Consider the following 19,518-nt stretch of genomic DNA (forward strand, 5'->3'; position numbering starts at 1 on the left):
AGATGAAATTGAGTGATTGGGCTGAAGAGAATGACAAGCGTGCAAAGGGACAAGCGGGTTTTCATCGATGCCATAGCACCATTGATCATCTTGTCACTCTTCGTGTTCTCATGGAGGAAAGTCGGTTGAAAGGCAAACGATTATATTGTTGTTTTGTGGACTTTAAGAAAGCCTTTGATATGATTCCACGTAACAATTTGTGGAGAAGGATGGAAGAACTCCAAGTGCCAAGTGAGTTTATGCTTGCGGTTTCTCGAATCTATGAGAAGGTGATTTGTCAATTGCGCATGGGAAGAGAAATTTCAGAAATTTTTGTAAGCACTATTGGGGTTAAACAAGGATGTCCATTGTCACCAACTCTTTTGGTCTATGCATCGATCAATTGGAACAAATGGTACTTGACTTTATGCAAGAAGAAGGCATTGAAGAGGTCACTATTTGCAATGCGGTAATCATGCTTTTGTTGTATGCGGATGATGTAGTGCTTCTAGCACACACTTTAGAAGATGCACAAAAGCTTATGGTTGTCCTTGAGAACTTTTGCTTGCATAGTGGGCTGATTGTAAATGAATCCAAAACAAAGGTTATGCTTGTGAAAACCAACCATAAGGAGAAGCCATGCATTGTGTACAACAACGAGACACTTGAAGTTGTTGAGAGCTTTAAGTACCTTGGCCTTGAGGTTCCATCCAATCACAAGTGGCATGAATGTGCTATGCGTCGTTTGGAAGCGGGAAAGAGAGCATATTATGCATTTGAGAACATGTGTAATGCGGGAAACATCAAGTGTTGGGTTCTCAAGAAGTATCTTTTTGATGCATTGGTGACACCGGTTCTTCTTTATGGAGTTGAAGTGTGGGGCGGGAGCATCTCAAAGTCTACTTGGAAAGAGTTTGAGAATGTCCAAAAGCGTTTTCTTACAAACTTTCTCCAAGTTAAGACACAAACACCATATATGCTCCTACTTCTTGAGTCAGGATCTCTTCCAATTGAGGTTATGGGCATGGAAAGGGTTGTGGAGTACATGATAAAGATGCGTCAAAACCCCTCACATCGACTTCCTACAATTGCATGGGAAGCAAGCAAAAAAGTTCAAAAGACGCATACAAGCAAGATCTTGAGCACAGGATGGATGCAAGACATAAAGAAGTGGTTTGGGAGATGGGATGCATTACACTTGCTACATGATGCTTCGATCGACTCTCAAGTGAATGAAGCTTTTCTACAACGCCAATGTATTATGGCTTGGGAGAAATCCTGTGGGTCACGCTTCATACATTACACCACCTATATTGCCCCCAACTACAAAACCATGTTCTTCGCTGAGAGAGGAAACCGTACTCACACTTACATCCTTGAGCCTATTCCCTTGTCCGCGATACGCACTATCGCAGCAATTCGGCTTAGCTCCCATTTCCTTCGATGCGAGATAGGGCGTTGGGGCAATGGAGAAGAGTCAAATCGATTGTGCACATTATGCTCACTGCAAGTTCGAGAGTCTGAGTACCACACACTACTAGAGTGCTCAGCTTTTGATCACATCCGAACTTGCTTCTCTCACATTTTCAGCTATAACTTAGACCTACACACTTTCCTCTCCCAGCCAAAGTGTGGGCTCTCCATTGCGACTCTCATTAGTACAATTTTGGAGCATCGAGAGTCACTCATCAGCCATACACATACTACATCACATGTAACTTTGGTCCCATAGGTCATATTTGACCTCCGAGGACGATAATAAAATCTATCTATCTCTCTCTCTCTCTCTCTCTCTCTCTCTCTCTCTCTCTCTCTCTCTCTCTCTCTCTCTCTCTCTCTCTCTATATCGGAGGTGACGGCTACGTATTTCCCCTCCTACTTTGAATGCTTTTCAACATCGCCTCCAGCAAGAGTACCTGCGGCCCCGCCTTCTCAGAACCTGGAGCCACCTGCAACTGACTCGCTATGTAGCAGTGAGCACTGAGCACTCCCTGAAGCCTGTCGAAATTCATTGCAGCTCCAAAAGTCCTGCTTCTCTCTCTCTCTCTCTCTCTAACAAAAAACGTAGCCGTTTTTTGACCTAACAGATAGCAGTCCACTCTTTTGATCATAACTTCTTCATCCGAACTCCAATTTGGGTGATCTATAGCCTGAATCAAAGAGTAGGAAGCCCTCTATGCATTGATGTAAAGACATAAATTTTTAGAGTTATGGAAGGCATTTCTGTAACAGCATTTCCGAAGTGAACAGGTTCAAGAAAATTGACTCTCATCTCTTATTTTACATACAATGTCTTCCGGCACTCGCAAGGGTTCTTCTTCTTCAACAAGGTCCACAACCATTGTGGAAAATGATCCAAGATCTCCTAAGTGTGGAGATAGCAACACAACCACCCAACCAACGACATCAAAAACCATGATCATGGCATACTTGGTATCATTGCAAGAGACCGTAAACAAACAAGGTGAAGACTTACGAGCACTTGCAATGGAGAATGGCACACTAAGGGTACTTGTGGTTGAGAATGCAAATCTCAAGAGGACACTTGAGATGCAAACAATACGTTTGATGCAACTTGAAGAGGAAAACGCTCTCTTGTGGACTTGAATGCTTTGAAGGAGCGGATGAGCAAAGTGGAGCATGACCATGTATTGAAAGAGGAGAAATTTGACACCATGAGCCGGGATGTATGCGACATGAAAAATGTATGCACAAACAAGTCTTGGGCTGATGTATGTGGTAGCAATGCGGTTGCTAATTCCTCACTCATGCAAGATATGGCTCAAACAAAGAATGTTGAGAATGTGGATGTGAAGGAGTCGAAGGAACGGAAACGACGTTCCAAGAACATTGTTATTCGTGGAATTCCCAAAGAGAAGCTAGAGACACCTCCTTCTCTTGCTATTGTTATTGAAGATTTCTTCAAAACCCACTTTGGCATGTTCGGAGTTATTGTCTATGGAGCACATAGAGTGGGGAAGCAAAGAGCTCCTCGCTCGGGAGAACGGCCAATTGTATGCACCATGCCGGATGAGACCAAGCGAAAAATTAGCCTTGATAATAGTTGGATCTATTTGAGGGATACAAAATGTTTTGTATGTGAAGATCGCACTATTAAGCAACAAAATATGCGTCGCAAGGCATATGAGGAAAAGAATAAGAAAAACAAGGAGATCTCTCATGAAGAAAATGTGCCCAAGTGGAGGCAAGTCCCTCGAGCAAATAGGGATACGTGACCTATGAGATTGAGTTACAATTGAAATATGCTAAAATTGTAATGGATACCCATGGAATGCGGAGGTTGGCATTGATGAACTAACAAGCTAAGCCGATGTTGTACTTCTTGTTGAAACTTGGGAGCATGATACTGCTTGGAGAATTACAATGTACATTCATTGATGTGGTCAATGAATCTTAAGCAACAAAGAGGACAAGGAGGGGTAGCATGTATGGTTAAGAAAGGATTGGAAGATTTTGTATCAATTGTGAAAGATGACAAGTACAAACGTTATGTAAAGCTGAAAATTATGACACCAAAAAGAGCATCCATTTTTGTAGCCGATTGCTACATTCCTCATCATGATTCTCCCTTTTATGCTTGCATCTATAGAGATCAACCATTTTTTGATTTAGAAGAGGACATTTCTTATTTCAAAGGTGAAGGTGATGTTATTGTATTTGGGGATATGAATGCTCGCACAAAAACATTGCAGCATGATACTCACAATTTGATATGCCATATATTTCAAGGGAGTTGGAGAAAGTTCACTTGTATGATCGTTCTTCAATGGATGAGAAAGAGACGGATCACTATGGAAAGTTACTTTTATACATGTGTAATAACACGGGTATGCTCGTTGCCAATGGTGTATCTTTGTGGAGTGGAACCAGTGGATTTACATGTAGAAGATATAATGGGGATAGTGTGATTGATTATATGGTACTCTCCGAAGCCATCATGTATCACATAAAGAGTTTTATGTTTGGCCAATGGACCCCGGGATCCGACCATCGCACCTTATGTATTGACCTTTCATGTGGAGAAGCAACTAAGTATGATAATCTCAGCCAAAGGAAAGAGAAATTCTCACTATGTATGGATTTCAAACGGGCACCAATGTACATTGAAATGGTTGAGCAAAATCTATGGATGCACCATTGGGAACTAAATGGGAAGCTTTCAAGAAAGTTATTTGTTCTTGTACCGAAGAATGCTTTGCTATAAAGCATCTCCATGGTATCAACAAAGATAGATCACGCAAAAGGTGGTTTGATAAAGAATGTCAAGATGCTCGAAAGTCCTTGATAAAGCTTGATGCAACTATGGACAAAGACAACTATCAAAGTCATTTGCATACATACAAGGCATTGATTCAAAAGAAGAGAAGAAAATGGGAAGTAAAGCAACAACTTTTTCAAGTCCAAGAAAAGGCACATGCATGTGGAAGATTTTGGAGAAACTTGAGGGGCAAGCGGGTTGAGAATTTTGGTAACTTGAGTCTTGTGGATATGTACACACATTGTAGGCAATTATATGAGCAAGCAAATGTTGAAAAAATGCCATTTTATGGTTCACTCCCATGTATGCCTTCTTTTTTACTATTGAGGATGTATCCGGTGGGCTTGAAAAGTTGGCCACTCGCAAAGTGGGAGATCTTTAAGGTATCAAGCCAGAGATGGTCAAATGGACGAGAGATTTTACCCATGAGTGGATTTGTGATATGTTCAACCTTGCACTTCAACATGGTATGTCTTATGATTGGAGTACTAATTGGGTTAAGCCTTTGCATAAAGGAGGGGATGTAAAGAATGTAAACAACTACCAAACTATAATGATTGGGTCTCTTAAGGAAAAGTTGTTTGGGTGCATAATGGAGATGAAATTGAGTGATTGGACTGAAGATAATGACAAGCGTGCCAAAGGGACAAGCGGGTTTTCGTCGATGCCATAGCACATTGATCATCTTGTTACTCTTTGTGTTCTCATGGAGGAAAGTCGGTTGAAAGGCAAGTGATTGTATTGTTGTTTTGTGGACTTTAAGAAAACCTTTGATATGATTCCACGTAACAATTTGTGGAGAAGGATGGAAGAACTCCAAGTGCCAAGTGAGTTTATGCTTGCGGTTTCTCGAATCTATGAGAAGGTGATTTGTCAATTGCACATGGGAAGAGAAATTTCAGAAATTTTTGTAAGCACTATTGGGGTTAAACAAGGATGTCCGTTGTCACCAACTCTCTTTGGTCTATGCATCGATCAAATGGAACAAATGGTACTTGACTTTATGCAAGAACAAGGCATTGAAGAGGTCACTATTTGCAATGCAGTAATCATGCTTTTGTTGTATGCGGATGATGTAGTGCTTCTAGCACACACTTTAGAAGATGCACAAAAGCTTATGGTTGTCCTTGAGAGCTTTTGCTTGCATAGTGGGCTGATTGTGAACGAATCCAAGACAAAGGTTATGCTTGTGAAAACCAACCATAAGGAGAAGCCATGCATTGTGTACAACAATGAGACACTTGGAGTTGTTGAGAGCTTTACGTACCTTGGCCTTGAGGTTCCATCCAATCACAAGTGGCATGAATGTGCTATGCGTCATTTGGAAGTGGGAAAGAGAGCATATTATGCATGTGAGAACACGTGTAATGCGGGAAACATCAAATGTTGGGTTCTCAAAAAGTATCTTTTTGATGCATTGGTGACACCGGTTCTTCTTTATGGAGTTGAAGTGTGGGATAGGAGCATCTCAAAGTCTACTTGGAAAGAGTTTGAGAATGTCCAAAAGAGTTTTCTCAAACTTTCTCCAAGTGAAAACACAAACACCATATATGCTCCTACTTCTTGAGTCGGGATGTCTTCCAATTGAGGTTAGGGGCATGGAAAGGGTTGTGGAGTACATGATAAAGATGCGTCAAAACCCCTCACATCGACTTCCTACAATTGCATGGGAAGCAAGCAAAAAGGTTTAAAAGACGCATAAAAGCAAGATCTTGAGCACGAGATGGATGCAAGACATAAAGAAGTGGTTTGGGAGATGGGATGCATTACACTTGATACATGATGCTTTAATTGACTCCCAAGTGAATGAAGCTTTTCTACAACGCCAATGTATTACGACTTGGGAGAAATCCGGTGGGTCACGCTTCAAACATTACACCACCCATATTGCCCCCAACTACAAAACCATGTTCTTTGCTGAAAGAGGAAACCGTACTCGCAGTTACATGCTTGAGCCTATCCCCTTGTTGGCGATACGCACTATCGTAGCCATTCGGCTTAGCTCCCATTTCCTTCGATGCAAGATAGGGCATTGGGGCAATGGAGAAGAGCCAAATCGACTGTGCACATCATGCTCACTCACTGCAAGTTCGAGAGTCTGAGTACCACACACTACTAGAGTGCTCAGCTTTTGGTCACATCTGAACTTGCTTCTCTCACATTTTCAGTCATAACTTAGACCTACATACTTTCCTCTCCCAACCAAAGTGTGGGCTCTCCATGGCAACTCTCATCACCACAATTTTGGAGCATCGAGAGTCACTCATCGGCCATACACATACTACATCACATGTAACTTTGGTCCCATAGGTCATATTTGACCTCTGAGGATGATAATAAAATCTATCTATCTATCTCTCTCTCACTCGCTACCGGAGCAAGCACATGCTACCATGTGGCCGGGGGGGGGATCCCTCCCCCTTTTATTATAGTATAGATTTAGTGCAAAAACTTTCAAATTTAGTCAATTTACATGTACTATTTTTCACATGTAGATTTGCCAGGTTTTTGTAAAAAGGTTTTTTCAAGCACTGCTCTTTGTTGTGCTTGTTAGGTCATTGGAAAACTGTGCCTCTCTTTGTCTCTCTCTCTCTCTCTCTCTATGTATCTCTCTAATGTGCCTCAGGTAGCCCCTCAGGTGCAAAGAGCCCGCAACTTGCCTGGTTGCCAAAGCCCGCTCCACCCAATGTTCAGAAAATTGTGCCTTAGCTTATAACCGTGCCGCTTTGAAATTCAAAAATGCTTGTTGAGAGGAAGAGGAAAAATAGTGTAAAAAGAGAAAATTACATGCACTATTGCGAGAATGAGACACAACTTGCAGACTTGCTTGATCATCTCGTCTTCCCACCTCCTCAAGGTACACGACACTGAGCAGCAGGGTTCATGAAAAATCATTTTCACAACCATACACAACTCCTTTGTATTGATTTTCCAAGAGGAATTATTTAAAAATAGAGAAAATTTTTACTGTTTTACACGTGCTTATTGGGGAGGTGGAAAGAGGAGACGATCAAGCAAGTCTATAGGTTGTGCATCTCATTCTCACAGTGCCCGCACCTTATCTCCGTGTGCTCGCTGTCGTGTATGTTGAGGAGGTGGGAAGAGGAGATAGTCAAGCAGGTTTACATGTTGTGCGTCTCATTCTCACACGTGCTCGTGCCTTGTCATCATGTGCACATGCGTGGCTAGGCTCAAGACCGTATTGATTTTCACAAAGGTCCGTTTAGTTTGGATGTCATGAACCTTTGATTGAACCTATTATTAATAAAATTTTCTTGCTCCATTAACATAATCCTTTTGATATTTGGACTGCGCCTTCTTTTTCAAAGCAAGCACGATTATCAGTTGACGCCCTGCCCAAGGTGCGACACGTGTCCGGGGGGAGGGACCAGAATCCCTTCTCCCATTATTATAGTATAGATATAGATTGACCAAAAGTCTAGGTCGCCAGCCTCACAAGCTCCCAAGAATATAACTAGACAATCACATTGACCATCATTTTTGTAAGCTTGGCAAACTTATGTTTACTTAGATATGCTTAGTACTTAGGAACTGGTCACTTGGGACCACTTTCCTTCAACTTTGCCCCCACACCCAGTTATGAGCCGGTAAGGGTCAGGCGCATGATTACTATCCAATAGCAGGTCAACTGCTTGGAAAAAAGGGCGCGAAAGTCAACAAGCACAACAAGTAGGCCGACTATGTAAGAATGGCAGAACACGACAAAGAATTTCACGCCTTTTGAGGGTTAAAACATTCATTATGGTGAATTAAAGACACTTTCAAGACTGGCTACCAGTGAAGGAAATTGGGCAATGAGCAGGAGCACTGTATCCACGCGACCAAGTCCTACACTTTGCTCTCGTGCGCACAATCTCACTATGTCTCTACCAATTAATTGCTATACTGCCTTCTTACTTGCACATCGTGTCCTTAGGAAAATATTAGGGCTTTTATCAATTTTTACACTAAGATCCTCCAAACTAATCATGAATTTTCATTTTTTGTCCTTTAAAAATACACTAAAAGTCAATTTTCAGTGAACATTGCCGCTCACTGCCCAACCCTCAACACTAAGTAACACCTAGCATTAAAGGGAAGGGGGGGGGTAAGGGGATCAAGGGCTGGGAAGTCCACGCACGAAGGCCAGGGAGATTGCAACCGTCAATGTCAGATCAAAACTAAACCCGAACACGAACTAAACCCCAAAAACCCAAGCAGTGCATGTTAACTCACAATATAACCTCATACAAACGGTTGGGGATACACCCGTGGGTGAGGTGATTAGCCAATGTTACACACACTCGGATGCGAGGTCGAGGGTTCAAATCCGGGTCACGGAGGGGTGGCCGAGTCTCTGTGTCACCTCATTTTTTGTGCTGGCCGATTTTAGTGCGCCTCGAGATCGTACCCTTGAACCCCGACCGTCGATCCCCTCCCCCAGGGTACTGCCCAAGTATGGCCGTCGTACATGTCACTATCTCAAGTGTCAGTGGTTATATTAGGCTATGCACCGAAAAGAGCTGTTAACATTTAGCTGCTAATCACCGAAATTAATGATCAGCAGAAGGCTTTTACATTTCCAGGGAAAGCAGAGGAAGGGCTCTTGTCGATCGACTAGGACACCCTCGATCGAAGGACTGTGTTGTGCACGATCGCGGGCGATCGGGATTGGCAGTGGGCATTTTGTTGGGCGATGGCCGGTGGTGGAACGCAACAGAGCCTCCGCAGGGCTCTGGGTGCGCTCAAAGACACCACAAAAGTTGGGCTTGCCAAGGTTAACAGCGAATTCAAGGTGCCTTCCTCTACCCCCCGTCCACGTTCCTCCCTCCCGCTGCCCTTCTGTTCCTCATATACGCACCCATGCATGCTTTGCAGGACTTAGACATCGCCATTGTCAAGGCCACCAACCACGTAGAGTGCCCTCCAAAAGACAAGCACGTCCGAGGCAAGCGCCTTGAATCTTTCACACACACACAGAGAGAGAGAGAGAGAGAGAGAGAGAGAGAGAGAGAGAGAGAGAGAGAGAGAGAGAGAGAGAGAGAGAGAGAGCTGCTGCTGCTCTGTGCCCTGCAGTTGTATTTCTAGCAACCTCAGCTTCAAGGCCAAGAGCAGATGTGGCTTATTGCTTGCAAGCTCTGGCAAGACGACTCACAAAGACTCATAATTGGACTGTAAGTGTTCGGTTCCCTTTACTACTTTTGAAGTACGAAGACTTTTCTGTGAAGTCAAAGTCTTTAATGTGCCAGAGATGCTAATTTTAAATTGAAGACAAGGTGGGAGTTGAGAGAAGTTTAAAATGCCGATTGGCTATGTATTAGGCAGGCTGTGTTTTCTTTATGCCCCTCATATCTCTTCTTAATCCTATTCAAAAAGTAGCCGTGAGCCAAATGCATGGAAGTTCCTAGTGGGTAATTATGTGATTGCTCAATTGCTTAGATTCACATAATTGCCCGAACATCCTTGGCAATATAAAGTGTTCTTATCAAAACTTTCTCTAACAGATATACTCTGATTGTTGGTTTTTTGTTGCATACTTTGATATGCATATCTTCATCCTATGTATAATGCAGTAACCATACATCAGAGAGACCTCTAAAAACTTACGTAAGATAAAAAATGCTTACGTAAGATTCTGCTTTTGGTTGGAATGTGATAGAAAAAAGAGAAGGGCAGCCCAGGTGTGAGCGCCTTGCTTTCTGGGGTTCTCCCCTCTATTTGTGTGGGTCCCCAGGAGATATAAACCCCCCCCCCCCCCCCCCCCCCCAACACACACACAGAGAAGTTGCACATTGACGCGCATGATTGCTTGAGCTCGGATCTCAGCCCTTCAACACCTTGTATGAGAAGAGTTCTATTGAATAAATAAATACTTGAACCGGGGCGTTGATAGTGGCAGTTTTGTCAAAGGTGTAGCGGAAAAGGGTTAATTGGGTGATGAACTTGTTTGCAACCGCGAGCAAGCCTCTTCTCGGGACTGGGCAGCCAACGGATCTCAAATCTATCGTGATAGATCTTCTCGTACTCAAGCTTCAAGCCGCCCACCGTACATGCATAGGAACAACGTGCGGGCAATAGCACCACGTGTAGGGTGTCCACGGTAAGAAAGGGGAGCGCTAGCAAGCGGAAGAAGGATTGCTAGGAGAAAACGCCAGAGAGAGAAAGTGGTGCACACAACAAAACACTAGCACAACTAGAAACGAGAGAGAGAGAGAGAGAGAGAGAGAGAGAGAGAGAGAGAGAGAGAGAGAGAGAGAGAGAGAGAGAGAGAGAGAGAGAGAGCCCAAACACTGGATCTCTGCACTGAACAACATGCCAAATGTACAGGGGTGTGCATATATAGGGCAATTGGGAAATTGCCCTGCCTGCGTGGGAAACCCCATGATCCTTAAACTAGCTAAAAATGCTAATAAATATGTAAACTCACTAAAAGTGACCTGATACACATATTTAGTAGCACAACTACAGAAGACTCGAGACTTTGACCCCGGGAAACCCTAGGAATGGGGATCCCTCCTCATGACAATCTATCGGGTGGGCAACAAAGTGGAGTGCATCGCCGAGAAAGGTACGTCTACCTCAAATACAGTTGGGCACAGCCACAAAACAAGCCTCACTCCCTAATCTGCTCATGGGAGACACTAGAGCCACCACCGGATAGGAATCTGAACTCTTAATCCCCCCTCTCAGCTCCTAGACAGGAAACAAGTCCAAGGGAGCTGGCATAAGAAGATAATGTCGCATGCGGAAGAGGTTTGGTGAAGATACAAGCATGGTTATCTGACATCGGGATGTACTCTAATAGGATGGAGCCATCCTTTGTCTTCTCACGAACAAAATGGTATTGTATCTCTATATGCTTGGTGCGGGCATGGAACACCGGATTTCTCGCAATGGCTATACAACTCTGGTTGTCAGAGTACATGATGGTCGTTTGCTGGGGAAATTCCACCTCCGAAAGTAGCCTTTGCAACCACACCGACTCACATGTAGCATTGCAAACAGTCTTGTACTGTGCCTCTGTGAAAGATGAGGCAAATGTAGGCTGTTTCTTGTTGCTCCATGAAACTGCTCGAGCCAAAAGAAAAAGTGTAACGTGTAGTTGACCGTCATCCATCTAGATCTCCATCCCAATCTGAATCACTCCATCCTCGTAGAATGTTCTTGGAGTCTGTACCTCCAACCGCATAGTGAATGCCTAATGACTTGGTTGCCTTTAAATACCGTAGAGTTCGAAGAGCCTGCTCCAAATGTGACTTGGCAGGTCTCTGCGTGAAAGAGCTGAGAAGTCCCATGGGGAAACTGACATCGAATCGGATGTTGAGAACCCAAATAAGAGAACCGGCCAGCTTTCGATACTTTGTAGCATTTGCTACATTTGTCACAAAATGATGACGTGGCAGTACTCCCTGGACACACACACACACATCAAATGACGTGGCAGATTGTACGGCATGTTGACGTGGCTGAAAGTACGGACAGGCTGTGCGACATGCTGACATGGCAGACAGTACGGACTTTCGTGATTTGCGCTGACAAGTGCTGACGTGGCAGCTTGTACGGATTTCCGCAAATTGCGCAAACTGCTTTTTGGGGCAGATTTTGGAGCCAGTTGCTTTTGGGACAGTTTGCTTTTGAGTTTACTGCTTTTGGGGCATCGCTTGTAAGAATAAATAGACCCAAGGGGCCTCACTCTACAAAAGCATCTTGACCAGAGTCTGAGAGCAGAGGAGCCCTTTGTCTGTTGTACTTTACTCAATCATTAATATAATAAAGAGTTATCGAAAGGGACGCTAGGTTTTGGGGCCAATACCTTTGGGCACGGAACCACGCCAGGCCGTGTGGACTCAAGTTTTAAAGTTGTGAAGTATTTTAAGTGATTCTCTCGTGTGTTGTGCCAGATTTCCGACTTGGGGTGTCCAAGCCTTTGACAGATCAGAGCTTTAGGCGTGTACTTTTCTCAAAGTATACCGGTCCTACCAAAGAGGAGACGGGACACTTGGGCACTTTGGAAATTATTATTGAAGAATCTTTGTGTCCCGGACCCCTGACTTATTAGCCACTCCCACCCTTACTTTATCGCGCATCGAGCGCGCTCCTGTCTTCATTGCTCTGTCTTACAGGGCATAAGCCATAAAGAATCCCAGATTACACATCGGTATATTTTTTAGTCGTATAGCGGACATGCAGACCTCACATTGTGAAGTTTTCGTCCGAGTTACGACCAGTTGATATTGTGCTAATCCTTTCTATCTTTTGTGGTGCGTATGCCCTATCAACTACCTTCTCTTTTGTGCTAATTTTTCCAATTTAATGCTTCTCTTAGTGCTAGGCTTCATTATGGCTGAGTCTGCCCTTGATCTCCGGAGTCATGACAGAAACTCAGCACGCTGAACTTTGTGTTGATGTATGCTCATGTGTGTGTGCGTGTGGTGTATGTTGTGTTTGGGAGCATATGTTTGTACCTAGTTCTACACCCACTATTGGGCACTGACGACGTTAGTGGGGATGTCGTGGTATTTAGTCAATACTATGCATGATGGAGCTGATGGTTATATTGTCTCGTGGGTGACTACCATGAGGCTATACCTTGCACTTTCCTTCAAGGGTGAATCTGGGTATATCCTGGATTCATCTAGGTATATTTTTTAGTCGTATAGCGGACATGCAGACCTCACATTGTGAAGTTTTCGTTCGAGTTACGACCAGTTGATATTGTGCTAATCCTTTCTATCTTTTGTGGTGCGTATGCCCTATCAACTACCTTCTCTTTTGTGCTAATTTTTCCAATTTAATGCTTCTCTTATTGCTAGGCTTCATTATGGCTGAGTCTGCCCTTGATCTCCGGAGTCATGACAGAAACTCAGCACGCTGAACTTTGTGTTGATGTATGCTCATGTGTGTGTGCGTGTGGTGTATGTTGTGTTTGGGAGCATATGTTTGTACCTAGTTCTACACCCACTATTGGGCACTGACGACGTTAGTGGGGATGTCGTGGTATTTAGTCAATACTATGCATGATGGAGCTGATGGTTATATTGTCTCGTGGGTGACTACCATGAGGCTATACCTTGCACTTTCCTTCAAGGGTGAATCTGGGTATATCCTGGATTCATCTAGGTATATATATATCGGTTCTTGTGAAGAATCTGACAGAATAATACCTCTCAGAGGAGATATTATAGGGCGGGGAGATACTCGCTCCAGATTAGATTTTGGAAAGGAAACTGAAAGGGATACTGATATCTTGTTGTCTGTGTACAGATAACTAGTAGGAGCGAGGAACATGCATATGAAAGCATTTGGAAACATGGAACTTGACCTCGACTCTTTTGCGACGAGGTGAACCATTTGCTTAAAATTTCCCTGTTTTGCAAGTGAAATCGAGAATAAGATGGTGACAAATCGGGAGCGACGACAGCTCTGCAATGAACCCGATCACGATTGGAGATAAGAATCATGAACTTTGAATGCAAAAACTAACCGAATGGTCGCTATCCTTGCAGTCGGTGCAAAGGTCTCGTCATAATCCACACCCTGTCTTTGAGAGAAGCCCTTGGCAGCAAGCCTTGCCTTGTTCTTGTCCAAAGAACCATCAAATTTGTACTTGGTCTTGTAGACCCATTTGACACCAATCACCTTCCGCTTGGCAAGCCGCGGAACCAACTCCCAAATGTTGTTCACCTTGATGTAATCAAGTTCTTTGTGCATGGCCAACTTCCACTTTGGTTGTGAACGCGCCTCCTCAACTGTTAGAGGATCTCTGTCCTTGATCACTGTCGACATCAAAGCATAGTTCACATGTAATAAAGTCCCATCTACCTCAACAAATTGAAGTTGCTTAGATTGTCGAGTAGTACTGGCTTCACGCCAATCGGGTGAAAATTTGAAGTCACCGCATCTCGCAAGGTCTCCAATAGCCACTTCGTTAACTTGTTTGACATGCTCCCTGGGGGAGGAGCTATTGGTATATCTGGCTCTTACTCTGCAGTATGATGAGAACCATTGTCATCGACATCATTTGAAATGGGTGTATCCTCCTCCGTAGCCCGAGGGACAATGGTTGGAGAGAGGGTTCATAAAGAGGAAACACATAATCTGGTCTCCAAGTAGCGGCAAATCAGGGGTGGTCGTGGAAGACTTGGGAGCAGAAGCCCTCTCCGAAGGTAAAAACTCGTCGAAGACAACATCACGTCTGAGTACAACATCCTTCTTCTTTGGATCATAAAGTCGATATCCCTCTGAAAGTGTATTGTAGCCGACAAAAACCATTCCTTTGGACTTGGGGTCAAACTTTCCCCTTTGCTCCTTTGGTACATGGACTTATGCATCGCTCCCAAACATTTGAAAATGGGAGACGTCGGGCTTCTTACCAAAACAAGCTTCGACAGGGTCTTGCCTAGAACTGAAGAGGTTGGAGATCGGTTTATGGTATGAATTGCCGTTGCAACTGCCTCTGCCCATGAAGACTTTGGCAACTCTTGGTGCTCAAGCATGGTCTGTGCCATTTCTACCACTGTCCTATTCTTCCGCTCCACACCTCCGCTTGATGCGTTGTCCCCACAAAATTGAATGAATGCTTTGGAGGTAAACTCCCCACTTGGTTGCTTTCCTTCTCTACAAGAGAAGCCAATTCTTGAAGAGGCCAAATGCCTCATACTTGTGAAGTAGAAAATATACCCAAGTAAAGCGGCTGAAATCGTCCATGAGCAACGTGAAATAGAGAGCCTTGCCGAAGGAAGGAGTCCGCATAGGTCCACAAAGGTCGGTGCGAATCAATTCCAAAATGGCAGTGGCTTGGCGTGTAGCAAGCCTTTGAATAGATTCTCGATGTTGCTCCTCATGAATGCAAGTAATGCATTTATCATGCTTACTCCCAACATCCGTTAAGCCTGTAAGCATTTGCTCACGAAAAGCAAGTCGAAGAGCATCATTGTTCAAATGACCAAATCTGTAATGCCAAAAATCGCCTGTGGGTATTTGTGTTGCTGAAGAAAGAGCATGGAGCCTGTAGAGTCCGTTCTCCATCGAGCCCCCTCTGACCTCCTTGCCGGATTCACGATCTTGAATAGATATCGCATCCTCTGTAAAAATCACCTCCATGCAAAGCTTGCACACCTTGTGCACAGACATAAGATGAAATCCTAGCTTCGGAGCATAAAGTACCGTGGAGGTATGTATACCCCCTTTGCTGTCAGGAATCAACTCCATAGATCCCTCGCTGTGAATAGGAATTTCAGATTTGTCGCCAATAAATGTATGAGGTTATGGTGGGTAGAGTAGTGTAACATTCATTGCCATAACATGTGATTAGAGAGAGTTTAATTAAGAGGTTAACTCAATGCACATTAGATTAGAATGTAGACACACACACTTGAATATTCAACACGCAAAGAGTATTTACAATGCCTCTTCCACTAAGGTATTTGTAGACAAGAGTCGAGAGGCAAGATGCCTTTGTCCCCTTTGACCCTACACATGGAATCACTTTTGCCAATAATGGCCTTTTTTCCCACAATTATTTCAATGTCTTTCCGCCTTCAAGGCTTCCTTGTCAGCATCACTCTTCCTTTCCTTGGTATTGTTGATTTTCTTCTTACCCTTCTGCTTCTTATTGTTGTTGGAAGAACCGGTCAAGGCTTCGGAGCCTGACTTTTTCGGAGCTTGGTCCAACACCATCGGAACAATCTCGTCCCAAGAGATACTATTCAGCCGGCCACTCGTAATCAACGAAGAATAGAAATCAGTATTCTGAGGAGGTAATTGAGCCAAAAGGCCATGTCCTCTAAATTGATAAGCTTTCCCATATGAAGTATCTCTTGCTGAAGCTCTTGCATCTTGTTGATGTGATCCTGCGTGGAAGAGTTCTTCGCATCTAGGGTCCTCAATTGCACCTCGAGGGCTATCTACTTTATTGGAGAAACTCTATCATATAGTGAAGAGAGTCGATCCCAATTTAACTTCGTGTACTGTTGAGGATAATGAAAGACCGGATTTGAGCATTAACACGCTCCCATAGCTTCGATCCCGTAGGGTCCTTTGGCTTTTGAAAGTTGCTTAAAACAAAGCCTCCAAGCTTGTAAGAGTCAAAGACCGCCATCATGGTCGCTTTCTAAATGGCATAGTTCTCACCATTTAATTGCTGATCCGAGGGAAAGGTAGGGAGGATAGGTATCTTGATTGGTTGATCACCTATGCGGGGGTAGAACTAGGATCAATCTCCCCACTCCTTGTTGATGGGTGGTTCTCCACTATCGCGGGTCGCACCCTCATTTTGTACTTAGTCATTACGGACCAAATTCATGTGAGAATCATGACTCCTCTCCATGGTATTGAAGAACTTGGGCATGTGACGAAGCTAGGTCGAGGTAGAAGAGAGAAAATATGCAAATCTGCCCACTACAGCCGAAATCAGCCTCAAATGAGTGAAAAACGCAGAAAAAACAGCAAACTGTCTCTTTTCATCGCGGAGATTCAGCACCAAAAAATCACACAAATCACCAATCCAATTCGAGATCACGCCGTGACCATGTCAAAGGTGCAACAGAAAAGGGTAAATCGGGTGATGAACTTGAAATGGAACGGGCACCACGCGCCAACGGAAAAGAATAGACTTGACAACTTTAAGCACTTCAAATAACAATTGAACTGAAAGAGCTGCAGGACACAAGAGACGAGGAGTGGCGGAGTTCCACCCCAAGAGAGCATTGGCCCCAAACCTTGGCGCCCCTTTCGGTATTTCTTTATATTGCGTGAACTCAGTACAATGCCGGTACTCGCGCTTTGCACCTTCACCCGGAAGAGTGCCAGAGTATGAGCCTTGTGCACATATTTAAAGGCCCTTGACCTATGAAAAGCAGTTACATGAAAAGCATCAAACTCTAAAAGCATCTGGTCCCAAAAGCTGATGCTAAAAGGTGTCAACGCGTTTCGCGAAAATTCGTACAGTTGCCATTTCATCATCGTAAAATCTGGAAATCCGTACTGTTTGCCACGTGGCATTGCTAGCGCAAAACGCGGGCGTCCGTTACAGCTGCCACGTCGTCATTCTCTATGCAAATATTTGGGTTATCGCGTGTGGGTCCTGCTTTATTTAACCTCTTTAGGTCACTTGGGCCCCATCAAACTGGAAACTTTTTAATTGCTTGGCCCACTCAGCAAGGATGTGCAAGTTGGTGAGAACTCTTGCTTCTTCTACCTGCTTCTGTTGCTCCTAGGGTTTAGGCTCCTCAGCCGGGATCTGCATGTTGGCTCCGTTCTTCAGTGGCTTGACACATCAGCAGTTTGTGACATCCCCCCTTCTTGAAAGAAAGTAATCGTCTGCGATTACAACATATCTGCAAAACAACTTAAGCTAGCTCAAAAATTTTCTGAGGGTCATTACGAGGGACAATCAGTTTCCACCATATCTACTGGCATGTGATTTTTGAACATAAAATCGAGTCCTTGTAAATGAGCAAAGCGAGGTGCAAATCGGAGCTCTTGATATCCTGGGGCGTTGGCTTCCTAGAAAAATCTCATCCATTAAGGAGTATATTCTCATTCCAGATCGGAGCTCTTGATAAATTTAGCCATCACACCCAGACGGTACTGATCCAACAAGTGTCTTGATGCACTAAAATTACATACCCAGGCAATCTCATTCAATTAGGAATATTTAGTGGTTGGCACACCAACACAAATTCTCACATATGCATGTTACAAGACATAGAAACATATAGCCACCGATGATGAACACTCCCCCCCGCAAATAACCATCTTGGTTCAGGCCATGAGCTGTTCAACGACTCCCTCAACACTCCTCCCGCAAATAACCTGAAAAGGTCCGGGCCATGAGATATAGAGGCCTTTTACAACCAAACGCCCAATAGACTGCAGTCTGTGTCGTTTGGAGGTGCTGAGAGTAACCACTGCTCAGACGTCTTAATACTGCCCCCGTAAATAACCATCCAGGTCCGGGCCATGAGCAACAACAACACTCGTCAACATTCAATACTCCCCCCGCAAATAACCACAAGGGTCTGGGCCATGGGTATGTGCAAGCATTCAAAACATCAATTCTCTTCAGTACTCCACCCGTGAGTAAGTACCAATCATTGAAACCAGTAGAGTCAAACAATTCAAATCGGCACCAAGATAGATGTTGAACAAATACCATCCATTTCAAACAAATTTCAAACAACACTTCCTCAAACAGAGTTCAAAAGTAATTAAAACAACTAGATAATTCTTGGACAGCCGAACATTGAGGACGACTTGCTTGTCCTTTTGCATTACGGTAATTGTACGATTCCATATGTGGAGTGTCACGTCATTCTTGTCATGCCAAGGCATGCCCGAGAGAACGTGACAATTGCCCAACTTCATAATGTGATTATTGGCTTTTATCGTGATATCCTTGGATGGTCATTGGAAGAGCACCAATGAGAGGTACCATCTTCTGGGTCTGATCGATGGCTAACTCAGCTTCAATTTCGCCACCCTGTGGATCATAATCAAAGTCACTCTGCTTCTGGAATTCTGGATGGATAAAGTTTTTGGTAGCTCGTGAGTCAAAGAAAATTAGAGCTTTCATGCCGTTGACTTTGCTATATGCTTTACACAATGCATTTGTACTTTCAAGGCGAATGCCATAGATGTCAGGTAAAAGTCCAATGGCCGCTTTAGCTCGTTCGGATGGAGATGGTCTTGGGGCTTTGTCGATTGCCGACGCAGCCTTGGCTCCTTTGTTTTGTCAGTGCGTTGGAAACAACCAAAATAGTTATGCCTTGTTTGAAAGCATCCAAAGCATCGGCCTTCTTGTAATAAGGTGTCTCGTTGTTGAGGCGTCGAACGAGGCCTTTGGGTTGACTTTCATGAGAATCTCAAGAATTTGTTCATTGTTGCCGAGAGTTCTGGTTATTGGGCATAGTTACTTCTGTAGTAAACTCTAGCTTCCCTTTTATCAATTTGTAGCCGATCGTGCCATGGTCCATAAGCTCTTGCATAGACGAGACTTGCTTGGACAGGCAATATTCCTGCAATGGTGATGGTAGTCCAATGGTGTATTGCTCGCACTGGTCCTCAGGGAAATAAACTTGAAGGAGGACTGTCACGAGGACGTGGCAGTTATTAACCATGTCACAAAGATGTGGCAACTGCTAACCTTGGTTGTTGGTTTCTTTCCAATGGGGTTTATTTTATTTGTTTTGAGACCCTCTTTTTGAAGTAGCAAACGGTCGGACATTGCATGGCCAATGTGAACGGTAGTTTCACCCGCA

At 44.0% G+C, this 19,518-nt stretch overlaps 1 protein-coding gene across 1 annotated transcript in view; it reads left to right on the plus strand.

Annotated features, from left to right (window-relative positions):
• Positions 1-8,799: 8,799 nt before the first annotated feature.
• LOC147417516 (ENTH/ANTH/VHS superfamily protein) overlaps positions 8,800-19,518 on the plus strand; it is a 39,409-nt gene continuing 28,690 nt past the window's right edge. The window contains exons 1-3 of the mRNA XM_086506549.1: positions 8,800-9,053; positions 9,137-9,206; positions 9,335-9,432. Of these exons, the coding sequence (XP_086362675.1) occupies positions 8,955-9,053; positions 9,137-9,206; positions 9,335-9,432 (267 nt within the window). The 5' untranslated portion in view covers positions 8,800-8,954. The remainder of the gene's footprint in view (positions 9,054-9,136; positions 9,207-9,334; positions 9,433-19,518) is intronic.

This window comes from Adiantum capillus-veneris, chromosome 30, assembly GCF_014529385.1.
Source record: "Adiantum capillus-veneris isolate H3 chromosome 30, ASM1452938v2, whole genome shotgun sequence".
Classification (NCBI taxonomy): Eukaryota; Viridiplantae; Streptophyta; class Polypodiopsida; order Polypodiales; family Pteridaceae; genus Adiantum; species Adiantum capillus-veneris.